Consider the following 14,683-nt stretch of genomic DNA (forward strand, 5'->3'; position numbering starts at 1 on the left):
TTGGTGCCCTGTCTGGACAACACAAAGGAGCCTGGAGAGCACCGGACATACTGGATGCCTCGGTGCTCCAGGATGCCTTGGGTCAATAGTCGAACCCCAGCACTCAAAAGCACCAAAGTCACCCAAAACCCAAAGCCTCAATCACCTGAGGGCTTCAGTGGCACTCAGGGGCTCCCAGGAGCCCCAGCAGTTGATGGGCTTCAGGGCGACCAGGGCGCTCAGTAGCGATCCCGGTGCCTCATCGATGGTGCTCGCCTGATGGCTTCCATCTGCTTCAAAGGGAGTGGGAATAGGGGAATTGGATTCAGAGTGCAACCAACGAGGGCCTTGACTTTTATGGTTTGGGAAACAAATAAACATGGGGGGAAACTTGCTGAGGCAGCTTTTACTACCCTTATTCACTAAGCTTGATACTTTTGATGCAGCTCCATGATTGCTCTCTGTTTCCATGGCAAGGGTTAACGGAATTTGGATTCAAACAGCATCTGAGGGCCCTGACTTTTACGGTTTGGGAAACTGATAAGCATGAGGGTATCCTGCACAGTGCAGCATATACTGGCATAAGCTTGCTGGACAGACTGAGTGAATCATTTGGTCCTTTTCTACCATCATTTCTATGTTTGTATGGTAGCCCCGCACCTTGATGGCATAGAGAGTGGCCCTGAGGGCGGCCTTGCACCGCGATGGCATTGAGACAGCCCCGCACATCGATAGCCTTGAGGGCAGCAATGGCATTGAGGCCGGCCATACACCTCGATAGCATTGAGGTTGGCCACACACCCCAATGGCATCAAGGGCGTCTGGCATCGAGAGCAGCCACAACCTCAGTGGCATTGAGGACATTGATGGCATTAAGGGTGGCTCCGATGACATCTAGAGTATAACCATGGCGTTCAATGGCAGTCCTGGTCCCTGACGTAATGTTGACCACAATGCTAGAGGTCGGTGCATCTACTCTGCTGCATTGAGCCCATAGCACTCGATGCTAAGGTCAATGCCATTTCTCCGGTGCATCGAGAGCCCATGGTGGTCGAAACATCTGTGGCACCTGCCAATGCCTATGGCACAAAAGGCCAGCTCGATGGCCCTTATAGCATTGAGGGAGGTCATGCACCTGGATGACATTGATGGCACCCTGGAATCTCAGTGATGCAGAAGTGACCTTTGTGCTCAGTGGCAGTCCTGGTCCCTGCACAGTCCTGACATTGATGTGTCAGACCATTGGTGCACTGGCCTGGATATGCACGGGCAACCAATACAGGGCATGACACCAAAGGTGCAGCAGCAATTCTGCTTGCCCAGGATGCTGCTCACCCTCTCTCACATGGAAACTGCACTGCTATCACAGGCAAGCAGGAGGGGAGGTTAAGTAGTCCAGGGTTCCTGCTGATGGTGACTAGTTCCTTTGAATGTGGGGAGGATGAGCGCTCCCCCCCCCCCCTACAAGAACTGTGTGGTCCTCGATCTTTTCAACGTACAAACCTCCATCGATGCCGATCAATCAGTGAAACGATATGGAACTCTTGTCCAGACAGAGCTCAGGTGAGTCCCCAGGCTCAGTGGCCTACACAGGTCACTCATAGACTGCATTCTGCCAGTCCTGCCAGCATCCGGAGAGGACACAGATACTGAACTGCAGGTGCAGTATTATTATTATAATAAGGGATAGAATTAGACTCTGCCAGGCTGCACAGCGAATAATGCCTGCCATGTAGCTGGCAGACAGAAGAAACAAGAAAAAGGAAAAGAAAAAGAACAGATCTAGAAAAAATCACTTATGAGGAGAGAGCAGAGCAGAGCACACGGCTCCCGTGACCATACGGCTCCGTGGAAAACAAAAAAGAGACTGAGGGACTCTGCCTAGGGAGAAGAGTGATGACTGCAGCTGCACATGCTCAGTAGGAGCATATCTGAGAGTTCTAGAATCTTTGACATCAAAGTTCTGTGCCGGGTTCCATCTGATGATGTCACCCATGTGTGAGGACTAACATCCTGATGTCTCGGAGAACACCTGTTACAGGTAAGCAACTCCTCCCAGTTACGTCCCCAAACACCACTAACTTAGCTGGATAAATTCTAGCCACCTAACTTATTAGCCGGCTAGAATTTAGCCAGATAAACCCAAATATTCTGAGTTATCCAGCTAAATGCTTTTGAATATGGACCTCTCTGTGTCCTGGGGCAGGCTGGTTGTGAGGCACCCACCTTGGTAAACGCACATATATTTGGGATGCAGAAACAGAGGGGATGGAAGGGTGAAGTACCAGTTAGGACAGAGACCTTAAGGTATAGCTCCATGATGAGACCGCACCTCGAATACTGTGTACAATTTTGGTCGCTGCATCTCAAAAAAGATATAATTGCGATGGAGAAGGTACAGAGAAGAGCAACCAAAATGATAAAGGGGATGGAACAGCTCCCCTATGAGGAAAGGGTGAAGAGGTTAGGGCTGTTCAGCTTGGAGAAGAGACGACTGAGGGGGGATATGATAGAGGTGTTTAAGATCATGAGAGGTCTAGAACGGGTAGATGTGAATCGGTTATTTACTCTTTCGGATAATAGAAGGACTAGGGGGCACTCCATGAAGTTAGAAAGTAGCACATTTAAGACTAATCGGAGAAAGTTCCTTTTTACTCAACGCACAATAAAGCTCTGGAATTTGTTGCCAGAGGATGTGGTTAGTGCAGTTAGTGTAGCTGTGTTTAAAAAAGGTTTGGATAAGTTCTTGGAGGAGAAGTCCATTAATGGCTATTAATCAAGTTACTTAGGGAATAGCCACTGCTATTAATTGCATCAGTAGCATGGGATCTTCTTAGTGTTTGGGTAATTGCCAGGTTCTTATGGCCTGGATTGCCCTTTGTTGGAAACAGGATGCTGGGCTTGATGGACCCTTGGTCTGACCCAGTATGGCATGTTCTTATGTCCTTATGTTCTTAAGGTAGATGTAAAGAAGTGAAGGGAAAGCCAGAGGTGAGCTAGGGATGTGTGGTACTGCGCCAGGCATGAAACAGCAGAAACTAGATGAGCTTCACGGCCTTCATCTGCTCATTTTCTTTTTTATTTGTTTTGTTGAATCTGACAGTTTTTCTCCTTGGATTCTTTGGGGGAGGAGGCTGCTTTTAATGCTATAAATGAGTTAATTTGCCTTTTTGCTTTCAGGATTTGATGAACCGAGAGAAAAAGGACAAAATTCCATGCATGCAGGTTGGCTTCATTGATGCCATCTGCTTACAACTCTATGAGGTAGGTAAAAAACAAATCTGGGCACATTATCTGCCACTGGACACTGAGGCCAAAGTCCAGTGAAATTCAGAAATCTCCCGAGATGTCCATGGGAACAACGGGAAAGATCACAGAACTTTCCGGAATCTAGCAAATACGGAGATTTTCTGGACTGCAAGTCATGATTTGACCTTTCATTGAAAAAACCTCGGTTTTCATAGATGTAAGCTATAAACTCCCGCTGAGCACAGGGAGTTTCTCTCTAACCTACCTTCACGTGCGCTTTCTCTCCTTCCCCAGAAACATGACGTTCTCAGAAAGCAGAGGTAGCATCTTTCTCCTTCTTATTCAGGCTTCCTGCTCAATCAGAACCAAGGCTGCATCTGGCATCAAAAGACTTCCTTCACAAGCAGCCAGGAGTTCTTCCTCTGCTTTATATTGTCGTACCAACTTGGTCCAATCATTGCGAGAGTGGCCCTTGACCAGGGATCACAGATCGCAGCTCCCTCTAGAGCTCAGTACTATGGACCCTGATTCTGATCACTGCTGTCCATACCCTCCCCAAGGGCTGCGACTACCGAATCCAGGAAGCCTTGAATATTATTAAGTGTCAGAAAAGGAAGCTTCTTTGCAGAGAAAACAATTTGGGAAAGCATTTGTATTTTCCCATAAAGAGGGATTTCTCAGCTGTTGCTGCTTGGGCTCAGTTTATTAATGATAGGATGCTTAAGAACCATCTGTTACTGAATGCTCGCAAAACCAAAGCAATACGTTTTTCCCGTGATCCAGATGTTTTAGAAAAACATATTAGCTCTTTGTCATTCAATTTTCAAGTTCAGTGCAAAATCTGGCTGTACTTTTTGACAGTCGTTTTAACTTTAAGGCTCACTTGCAGAGTATTCTGAAGGGTGCTTATTTTAAATTATGGCTGTTACGTCATTTGAAATATATACGTGAAAAGGACGGCTTTCAAAGTATTGTTCAGGCTTTTGTATTGTCTTCGGTAGATTGCTGCAACTCTCTTTTTGTTGGCCTGCCTGGTGTGTCGTTGAGAGCCGTACAGGTTTTGCAAAATTCAGCTGCTGGGCTAATATTTGGGGGACAGTGATGTGATCATGTCATGCCTTGGCTCAAGGAATTTCACCGGTGAAGTTTAGATCGAGGTTTAAGTTAAAGGCCGTGCTTATTTAGCTGATTTTCTGCAACCTTACACTCCTAGTTGTAATTTACGTTCGCTGGTAAGAGTTGTCTGGTGGTTCCTTTCACTAATCTAGCTCGATTGCAAGATATACGCAGTAGGTGATTTTGGATTGCAGGGCTAGCTTTATACAATGCCCTACCTGGGGCTTTGCAAGCTTTTGATGACATAAAGTCAGTTTGAAAGCTTCTTAAGGCACATCTGTTTGTTCAGCCATTTCCTTTAATTTGAGTTTAATTTCTTTCAGTATTTAGTTGCATTTTATGTATTTTTGTTTTATTATTATGTGTTACTTTTTATATAATAATAGTTTTATTTATTTATTTTATTTTTTCATTTAACACTTTTCTATACCGACCTTCATGGTTGAAAGACCATATCAGATCGGTTTACATCGAATTGGGGAACTGTAGCTAAAACAATAGTTTGAACAGGAAGAACAAAGTTACATTCAACAAGGAAAGTAAACTTGGAAGCATAGATTCCTGGAAAGAAAGGCTTAAGAATGTAGTAAATAAATAGTATAAACAATTGCTGAGTCAGGGGGGGCTCTTATTCCGAACTTAATTTGTTTTGATGGGGGCGCAAGAGTTAAATGCCTTCCAGGATCCTCAGCCAGTAGAAATACCAACTAGTCAATACAATTATAGAAGAAAATGGAGACTCTGATATCAATGTTATCATCCATCTGGGAACTAATGACCTTGCTAGAAATGGTATCTTTGAAGCACAGAAAGATTTCCAAAATCTAGAGAACAAGATTAGACATGTGGCAAAGACCATTGCATTTTCAGAAGTATTACTTGTTCATGGAAGAGGAAGGAAAGAAAGTGGTTTTGAGATACATTGGAGGCTGGGGGCATGTATGGATCAATAGAAGATTATTGTTACGCCTGTCGATCTCAGACGGCTGCGACCATCTCATGCTCACCTCCTTTTTCCCTGCACTGTCAATCCTAGGAAGAATGGCGGCCTCCGCTAACCAACCACCAACCTCCCCAGCGTCCTCGGAATGGCGTGGGTGCTGGCCGACCGCCATCTTGTCCCTGGAATCACCTAAGGCGCACGCAAGGGCCCTCCTTTGTACACGTCATGGCGGGAACCTCGGGGGCGTCCCCTCCCAATGACATCAAACTCGCTGACTACGAGTTACAAGGAGTTTCCTCATTGCTGAATCCGCTCCATTCTTGGACTTCTGTTCCAGACTTGCTCTTGGTTTGTGTGGACGCTCCTCAGGGGGCCCTTCCGTGTTCCTGGCTATCTGCTCCTCAGAGGGCCATTCCTGCCTTGGACTACGACTTGACCCACTTCTGGGTCACTCTCCTGGAACTACCACTGTGAGTACCTTTCTACAAGACTTCAGCGATACCATCTTTACTGAAGCTTCTCTGTGGTGTACCCCGTGCCTCGGGTCACTACCGCGCCTCTTCAGTAGAAGTTGTTCCAGTATACCCTGTGCTGCAGGGTATTGCCATACCAGCTACAAGATCCGCTTCCGGGTTCCTACACCTCAGACTGGTTCATCATCATCTTCAGTACAGTCATCCTCGGCGTACCCCGCTCTGCGGGCCACTACCGGATCTTCATATCTGTGGTTATCACCCTGGGCACACCACTGCTCATAACTGTACTTATCTGCAGTCCCTGCTCTGCGGGGTCTGCTTTTCCTTCCTCCACAGGCTCCTCCCTGTGGGCGGAGACATCTCTCATCTCGACCCAAGGTTCACATCTATACAAAAACATAACAATTATATGGTAAGGATGGTCTCGATTTGTCCTTGGCAGGAAAGCAGATGCTACATGAGAAATTCAGATCATACATTATCAGGCATTTAAACTAGAGGGCAGGGGTGGCAGGATGTGGGTGAATGAAATTGCCAGGTCACCTCTAACCGATTCAGGAAGTGAGAGGAGAAAATAAAAAAAAAATCAATCAGCTCAAAAAAGTAGAAAAGATGACGAGGAAGAGCAGCAAACCAAAGGAGAAAAGTTGGGAAGCTATGACCACAAATACTCGTAGGTTGGGCAATAAAATTCCAGACATGATGGACTTGGACATCATTGCTGTTATGGAGACATAGTTCACGGATTCTTGTGATTGGGATACAGTCTTATCAGGCTATAACTTGTTAAGGATAGAGAGAACAGGAAAGGGTGAGGAGTAGTTCTTTATGCCAAAAACAATATCCAAGCTACTGAATTACAAGGAAGTGGGATAGGGACGAAGCATTATAGGCTGTCTTAAAAAAGATGGTGCTTCCATTTACAGGCCTCTGACTCAGACAGAAAAACTGGACAGAGAGCTGGTCAAAGACATCCAAAATGCTTGTTGGAGATTTTACTCTGCCAGATGTAGATTGGAGCATCCCTTCTGTGGAATCTACAAAGTAGAGAGATAATGGCTGCTCCTCATGTGGCTCTGCTCAAACAAATGGTAATGGAACCCACGAGGGAGTGTGTGATACTCAACCTAGTGTTTGATATCGCAGATAACATACAGAGAAGTCACATGAAGACCCGAGTTTTGAATTTCAAAAATACAGACTTTGTCAAAGTAGGGATGTTCTTGGAGGAAGAACCAGAAGACTGGGAGATACTGGGTGAGGTGGAACAGCAATGGGCCAAATTAGAAGCAGCTATGACAAATGCATCAAATCTATAATTTAGAAAAGTAAACAACATAAGAGGAAAAAGAAACCGATTTGGTTCTCAAAGAAGGTGGCCGAAATAATAAAGGAACAAAGAACAGGGTTCAAAAAGTGTAAAGGATCCCAAAAAGAGGAACACAGGGAAGAATATCTGGTGAAACTGAGGGAGAGGAAGAAAGAAATCAGGAAAGCAAAAGGTCAAGTGGAAGAAAGGATTGCCCAAGAGATAGAGAGGTGACAAAACATTTTTCAGATACATCAGAGAAAGGAGGAAAGTCTGAAGTGGTATAGTGAGACTGAAAGGGGACAAGAATCAATGTGTGGAGAGAGACAAAGACATGGCAGAAATATTAAACAAATACTTCAGTTCTGTGTTCACTAAAGAAGACCCTGGAGAAGGACCGGCGCTCATTGACAAGACTGTGGATAGGAGTGAAGTAGATGCAACCCCCTTTACAGAAGACGATGTATGGAAAGAGCTAGAAAACCTAAAAGTGGACAAGGCCATGGGGCCGAATGAGGTTCATCGCAGGATACTGAGGGAGCTCAGAGATGTGCTGGCGGCTCCGCTGATAGGAGTGGTGCCGAGAGATTGGAGAAGAGCGGTGGTGATCCCGCTTCACAAGAGCGGGAGCAGAGAGGAGGCTGGTAACTACAGGCCGGTCAGCCTCACCTCGGTGGTGGGAAAAGTAATGGAGATGCTTCTGAAGGAAAGAATAGGGAACAATTTACAATCTGGTGGGTTGCTCGACCCGGTGCAGCATGGATTCACCAGGGGCAGGTTCTGTCAGACAAATCTGATTGATTTTTTTTGATTGGATGACTAGAGAATTGGATCAAGGAAGAGCACACAATTTAATTTGTTTCAGCAAAGCTGAAGGCTTGTGAATAAAATGTGAAGCTTGGGAGTGAGCGCTAAGGTGGTGGAGTGGATCACAAACTTGTTGACTGATAGGAGACAGTGGGTAATGGTAAATGGAATCTACTGTGAAAAGAGATCGGTGTTAAGTACAGGGCCACAGGGATCGGTTTTGGGACCAGTTCTGTTCAATATCTTTGTGAGCGACATTGCAGAAGGGACAGAAGGTAAGGTTTGTCTTTTTGCGGATGGCACTAAGATCTGCAACAGAGTGGACACGCCGGAAGGAGTGGAGAAATGAGACGGGATTAAAGGAAGCTGGAAGAGTGGTCGAAGACTTGGCAGCTGGGATTCAGTTATAGAACTGCGGGGAACAGCTAACAGAATGATCGGCCACAATAATCTGTGTATGTATTCTTTAGCTTTTTTATTGATATTATGAGCTGGTATCATATTAGCGCTGATATGCCCAGGCAAGGCTTATGCTTTTTATTTTATAATTCATTTACCATTCCTTCCGCTGCCTCCCGTGTCTGACTGAGAGTGTTATTGTCTCCTGAAACACATTTTTTTATAGCTATTTTTTGATAATGCACTTAAATCAAATTAAGAAATTTAGTATTATTTATTTATTTAGCATTTTTATATACTGACTTTCCAATAACAGAATTACTGATCAATTCGGTTTACATTCTAAACTATAACAATGACAAGTACATGTCTTACAATGAACAGGTCGATAGAACTTGGATACAGATATATGGGGTTAACAACATAAAGTAAATGAAACGGAGCCTAATGTAGGCTAGAAAAACAGGTGAAGGGTGTGGGCTGGGTTTTGATTTTAGACTGCCAAGGATTCGTAGTTGACCTGAGAATTCTTCACTACCATGAAGACTTCATGGTATATGGGGTGAACAGGACTATATAGTTTGTTTGTTATTTTAGTTTCAAACAGGCTTTATTGTAATAATGAAAGACAATACAACAAGAAGTTAAACAGGAGCTAAAACATATCTCCCAAAATACGAATTACATCGTTCAGCAAAGAAAGGTTTAATATACATAACACTTCCTGTTTGACGCTGTGAATTTACTGAAACTGGAGTGCAAACGCTCATTAGATGATGCGGTGCTCCTTGAAGAAAAGCTCTGTGTAGTTCGAAACACAGTCCCGTGTAGAGCTGACCATGTTGATTTATACCGGGTGTTGAATTTGTCATTTTGCTCCATGGCATTGTGGCTTGACTTCTAATAAGGAGATAAGTTTCTCTCAACAGGACTCCTTGAACTGAAGTATTTTTAATTGCATATGAAAAATTAAAATATGTGAATTGGATGGTGGATATACTTTAGGACAAATTTTGATACAGATGACCAATGATTATATATAAGGCTGGGCATTTAAGTGGAAACATGTTTCAATGATGCCTAATATGAAGGTCATTCTAGTAGCATCTGATATTAAATATTTAATATTAAATAGTCATTTATACTAGAGGTAAAGGAGGATTGTGTTTATTATTAATGCTTATATGATACCAGCTCATAATATCAATAAAAAGCTAAGAATACATATACAGATTATTGTGGCCGATCATTCTGATAGCTGTTCCCCGCAGTTCTATAATAGTGAGGCAAGGAACATTGCTTTAGCTTCTCAGAGAAGGTGGTTGGTTCTAGGGGGAATTCGTGCATCTGGGGTGCGGTAATCAAAAAATCCCCTTGTACAGGTCCTTGGTGAGGCCTCACCTGGAGGACTGTGTTCAGTTCTGGAGACCGAATCTCCAAAGGAACAAAGACAGGATGGAGGAGGTCCAGAGAAGGGCGACCAAAATGGTGTGGGGTTTGTATGAGAAGACCTATGAGGAGAGGCTGAAGGATCTGAGTATGTAAACCCTGAAAAAGAGGAGGTGCAGGGGAGATAGGATACAGACCTTCAGATACCTAAAATGTTTCAATGATGCATGGACTTTGAACCTTTTCCTGCAGGAAAGCAAACAGGAAAACTAGGAGCTACGATATGAAACACAAGTCAGGAAATGTTTCTTCACGGAGAGAGTAGTAGATGCCTGGAATGCTCTCTGGAAGAGGGGTGAAGACAAAACCAGTAAACAAATTAGAAAAGGCATGGGATAAACACTTTGGATCCCTAAAAGCTAGAGTTGAAAATTAAGAAAAGGCTGCATGGGGCGGCAGCGGCTCCCCCTTACAGAAGGCAGGGGATTAGTACCTTAACTGGCGCAAGTGCAGCATCGCTCTCTGCTAAGATGACGGGTGCGGGAAAAGGGGAATTGGATTCAAACAACCAACGCTGGGCCCTGCCTTTTACGGTCCAGGGTACTGATACACAGAAATTAGGGAAAAAGCGTAGCACTGCTTCTATGGCCAAGTCCAAAAGTAAAGCATTGACTGAATTATCAGCAAGGCTGCTCAACCAGTAACCGTGATGACGTGGGTTTGGGTTTTAATGTTACTACCCTTATCATAAGGCTTAGGAGGAACCTGCACTGAGCAGTAGTTGCTACCATCGCTGGGCAGCCTGGATGGACTGTTTGGTCGTTTTCTGCTGTCATTACTATGTATTCACCCCCAGGGAGCAAAGCTGTGGTGGAGGAGTGGAGCTCAACCCAGATCCTTCTGCATGAGCTACCAGGCTGGTCCTAAGGCTATCGTCCTGGGAGGCAGTGCTCAGACACACTCAGGTTTTTCCTGTTGGACCTTCCCGCCTTCCACAGATTCAGCCTGCTTGCAGAGACCCTGTTCTTCCCTCTCTTAGCAGATACAGTAACCACTGTACTGCAAGGTCTTCTACTCCCCAGCCTGGAGGAAATGATTAGCCAACTTGGAAACAGACCATATGCTTGTCTAGACTTCTCATCCACACCAACTACTCAGCTGTACAATCCCTACCACTCCATTAGAGATCCCCTGTATTTATCCCTTGCTTCCTTCAATTCAGATACCATCCTTGTCCCTACCACCTCCACTGGGAGGCTGTTCAATGAATCCACCGTCCTCTCTATAAAGAAATATTTCCTAAGATTACACCTGAGTCTACCCCCTTTCACCCTCATCTCATGACCCTTTGTTCTAGAGGCTCCTTTCCATTGAAAGAGGCTCCCGTCCTGTGCATGGAAACCTTTGAGATATTTGAATGTCTCTATCATATCTCCCCTATCTCCCCTTTCCTCTAGGGTATCCATGTTTAGATTTTTAAGTCTATCCTCATGTGCTTTATAATGAAGATCACTGCCCATGTTAGCAGCCTCCCTCTGGAGCGACTCCATCCTGTTTCTATCCTTTGAAGGTGGGGTCTCCAGAATTGTACTCAGTATCCCACGTGAGGTCTCACCAGGGACCTGTACAGGGGCAATATCACCTCCCTTTTTCTGCTGACCATTCCTCTCCCTGTGCAGCCAGGCAGCTTTCTGGCTTTTACTGTCACTTTATCCACCTGTTTGGTCACCTTAAGATCATCAGATACAGTCACCCCCAGATCCCGCTCTTCCTTTGTGCTTAGAAGAATTTCACCCCCTATGCTGTACTGCTCCCTTGGGTTTTTGCATCCTAAATGATTTACTCTGCATTTTTTAGCTTTAAATCTTAATTGTCAGACTCCAGACCATTCCTTGAGGTTTGCTAGACTCCTCCTCATGTTTTCCGCACCTTCCTGGCTGTCATTCTGCAAGGTCGCACACTAAAATGTTGAAAAGGACTGGTCTAATGATCGATCCCTGTGGCACGCCGTAAATATTGTATTAGCCCCTTGTTCCATGTTCTGTGTAAAGCCTAGGGCACCCATACACAGCCCATAGTGTTTTTTTCTGTTAAATGTAAACCGAAGTGATTTGTATCTTATACAGAACTCCGGTATATAAAAATAAATAAATAAATAAAATAAAGGCCCTTTTCTTGGAATGGACTCCATTTATCACTACCATTTGTAGAGAGGTTACCACCCTGCCAGCAGCCCAGTAGGGTGATAGATGGAGCAGACACCAAGAGGCAGGACTACTCTGCCTACAGATGGATACCCAGCAAATCATGGTATCTCTAGCAGCACAGGGTCTATTGCAGAATCAAGGTTTGTGAAAACTGCTGGATGCCGGTGTTCACGACTTTCTTCCTGTTGGAGCGGGTGGATGCTTGGTGAGACAGGGATTGCGTCTCATCCCGCTGGAGAGGAAGCTCTGAATTTCAGGGCAGGGCTAATGTTTTAGAGTAATGCTGAAAATGTCTTCATGGGAGATGAAGCACCAGTTCTCTTTTATCATCCTCTTGTTTGATACAAGAGGGCTCCCCCGATGAGCTGCCCCTCTCCAAAGGCTGCCTAATGAGCTTTCAGCGTGCGCCTTGCATTTGGCGTGTACGTGGAAGATGGTCAGACTGCCCGCTTGTCCATTACGTGCCACACGTGCAAGGGCAGGGAGAGGGGGCTAACAAAACTCAGAATAAGACAGAAGTATTTATCAGGGGCACTGGGGCCGATACCCGCTTACAATCTCTACCAAGAAACCTTTCTAGTAAGTAAGGACCTGCGCCAACTGACCTTGACCTTGGTGAACAGAGGCCATATTGGTTCTGTTTATCCCAACCCTACCTCTTCTGCTGTAGATGATGCCATAGGCCACTTTAAATCATCACATCAGGGAGCCCCTGCCCCTTACGCCCTCCGAGTCCACCATGAGGAACAACAGTCACTATCGCTGGAGGAAGGGGTAGGTCTTTCTTGTTTCTCTCCGCAAGCTTGACCAACTTTAGTTTCTTTTTGACTAGGCCCTGACGCAGGTGTCGGAAGCCTGCTTCCCTCTACTCGATGGCTGCAGGAAAAATAAGGTGAAATGGAAAACTCTGGCAGAGCAACAGGAGAAAAATCGGATGAACGGAGAAAAGCAGACACCAGCAACGTGCGAAACTGAGCAATAACACAAGAGTTGTCCACTGAAACTCCACACACTGATTTCTGTATCTTTGCCACGGTTAGATTTAATATCCTGTTCTGCACTGGCCACGTGACACCTCATGGAGGAACAGGCGTGCTTGTTGGTTCAGAGTCATTTACTGAAAATTGCATGAACTGTTACCCTCCCAGGCCAGAAAGCAACTTATCAGGAAGGTTTCAGAAAGCAAATATAGACTGACACCCCTTACACACTGGAGAAATATTGACTCCCACGGAGAGTGCAAAGTGACGTCCAAGGCCATGGACCCCCACAGTGCTGGAGGAAATCTAACCCTCTGTGACCTCCCTTGGGGTCAGTAGTAGTGTCCCATGATAAGCTTCCTTGTCAGTCCATATTTAGTGTGCATATATATATGTATATAGCTCTGTGTGTGTGCTGTGTGTAGATACACAACTACCTTTCTTGCACTAATTTTTCAGAGCATAGACAAGATGATCTGGCCATGTTGTTCAACGTTTGTATATTTCCTTATGCCAAGTAATTGAGTGAGGCTATTATCCAGGGTACGTTCTGAATACAGTGACTAGGATCTTATAATGACCATGTACATAGTTCACAAGGGGTCAGTGCCTTAAAGAGTTTGTCAACCTCCTCTTGTTGAATGTCAGTAAGATGTGAACAGAAGTTTATTTACGCTGAGGGTGTTTTGTGAGCGTGAATGCTGTTCTTTGAAGGATGTACTACTCAAGGTCCCCCTTGTATCAGAAGCAAATAATCTTAGGCGTGTGTGCCGGGCTATTGAGCAATCCTTCATGAACGTGTCCTGCGGGAGAAGGTCATGGAGGGCACCAAGCATGACAAGGTGCCTCCAAAGCTGTCAGCTCATGCTGGGGTAGGCTCTTGCAATAAACACCAGGGATCCCGCTCTAGCAGGATCTGACCCCAGGAGCCTGTGATCTGGCTTATGAACTCCCGAAAACAGCTGCAGCCCTTGAAGTTTGAGCCATTGTCCTGGGGCAAGGCGTATTCAGGTTGTATGCCCAGAGCAGCGAGAGGCCTGTCGGGGAAGAGGGACGCTGGAGAGGTAAGCATAGGATGTAGGTACGCTGGGGCTGGGACTTCTCCCCCCACCCCTCCATCCCAAGGTTTGCCCACCCCTGCACAAAACCATGTTCGAGGGCTTTACTTGGCAGAAAAACTGACTAGAGGAATCGGAGCAGTTGGTTTGACAGATTTCCTAATACTGAAGTTGGTTCTGCAGCTAGGATGTGCCTTCGTAAAGAGTAAAAGATGTCAAATGCAATAAGCAATGGGAGAATGGGACGAGGCACTAGCAAGCTGTCTCAGTCAGCGGCTGCTTCTAGATAATACTGAAGATCTGCACGTTCCTCTGGACTGCATCCTCGCACTCTGGACACTTTTCCTTGGATTGCCTTTATAGCTGGCTACTGTGTGTGTGTTTTGTGTGTGTGTGTGTGTGTGTGTGTGCGCGCGCGTGTGTGTGTGCGTGTCTGTGTGCGTGTGTGCGTGTGCGTGCATGAGTGTGTGTGTGTGCGTGTGTGTGTTTTGTGTGTGTGTGTTTTGTGTGTGCGTGTGTGTGTGCGCGCGCGTGTGTGTGTGCGTGTGTGTGTGTGTGTTTTGTGTGTGCGCGCGTGTGTGTGTGTTTTGTGTGTGCGCGCGTGTGTGCGCGTGTGCGCACGTGTGTGTGTGCGCGCGTGTGTGTCTGAGTGTGTGTTGTGTGTGGGTGTGTGTGTGTCTGTGTGCGTGTGCGTGTGTGTACTCTCACTGAGACAGTGCAGCCGATGACCTCAGCACTGATCTGACGTGAGCAGGTCACAGGGGCTTTAAA

At 45.6% G+C, this 14,683-nt stretch overlaps 1 protein-coding gene across 1 annotated transcript in view; it reads left to right on the top strand.

Annotated features, from left to right (window-relative positions):
• PDE5A (phosphodiesterase 5A) overlaps positions 1-14,404 on the top strand; it is a gene marked incomplete in the record, with an annotated part of 312,739 nt that extends 298,335 nt beyond the window's left edge. Inside the window, 1 exon segment of the mRNA XM_029586150.1 lies at positions 12,707-14,404. Coding sequence (XP_029442010.1) covers positions 12,707-12,856 — 150 coding nt within the window.
• Positions 14,405-14,683: the final 279 nt, after the last annotated feature.

This window comes from Rhinatrema bivittatum, chromosome 1 (assembly GCF_901001135.1).
Source record: "Rhinatrema bivittatum chromosome 1, aRhiBiv1.1, whole genome shotgun sequence".
In the NCBI taxonomy this organism is placed as follows: domain Eukaryota; kingdom Metazoa; phylum Chordata; class Amphibia; order Gymnophiona; family Rhinatrematidae; genus Rhinatrema; species Rhinatrema bivittatum.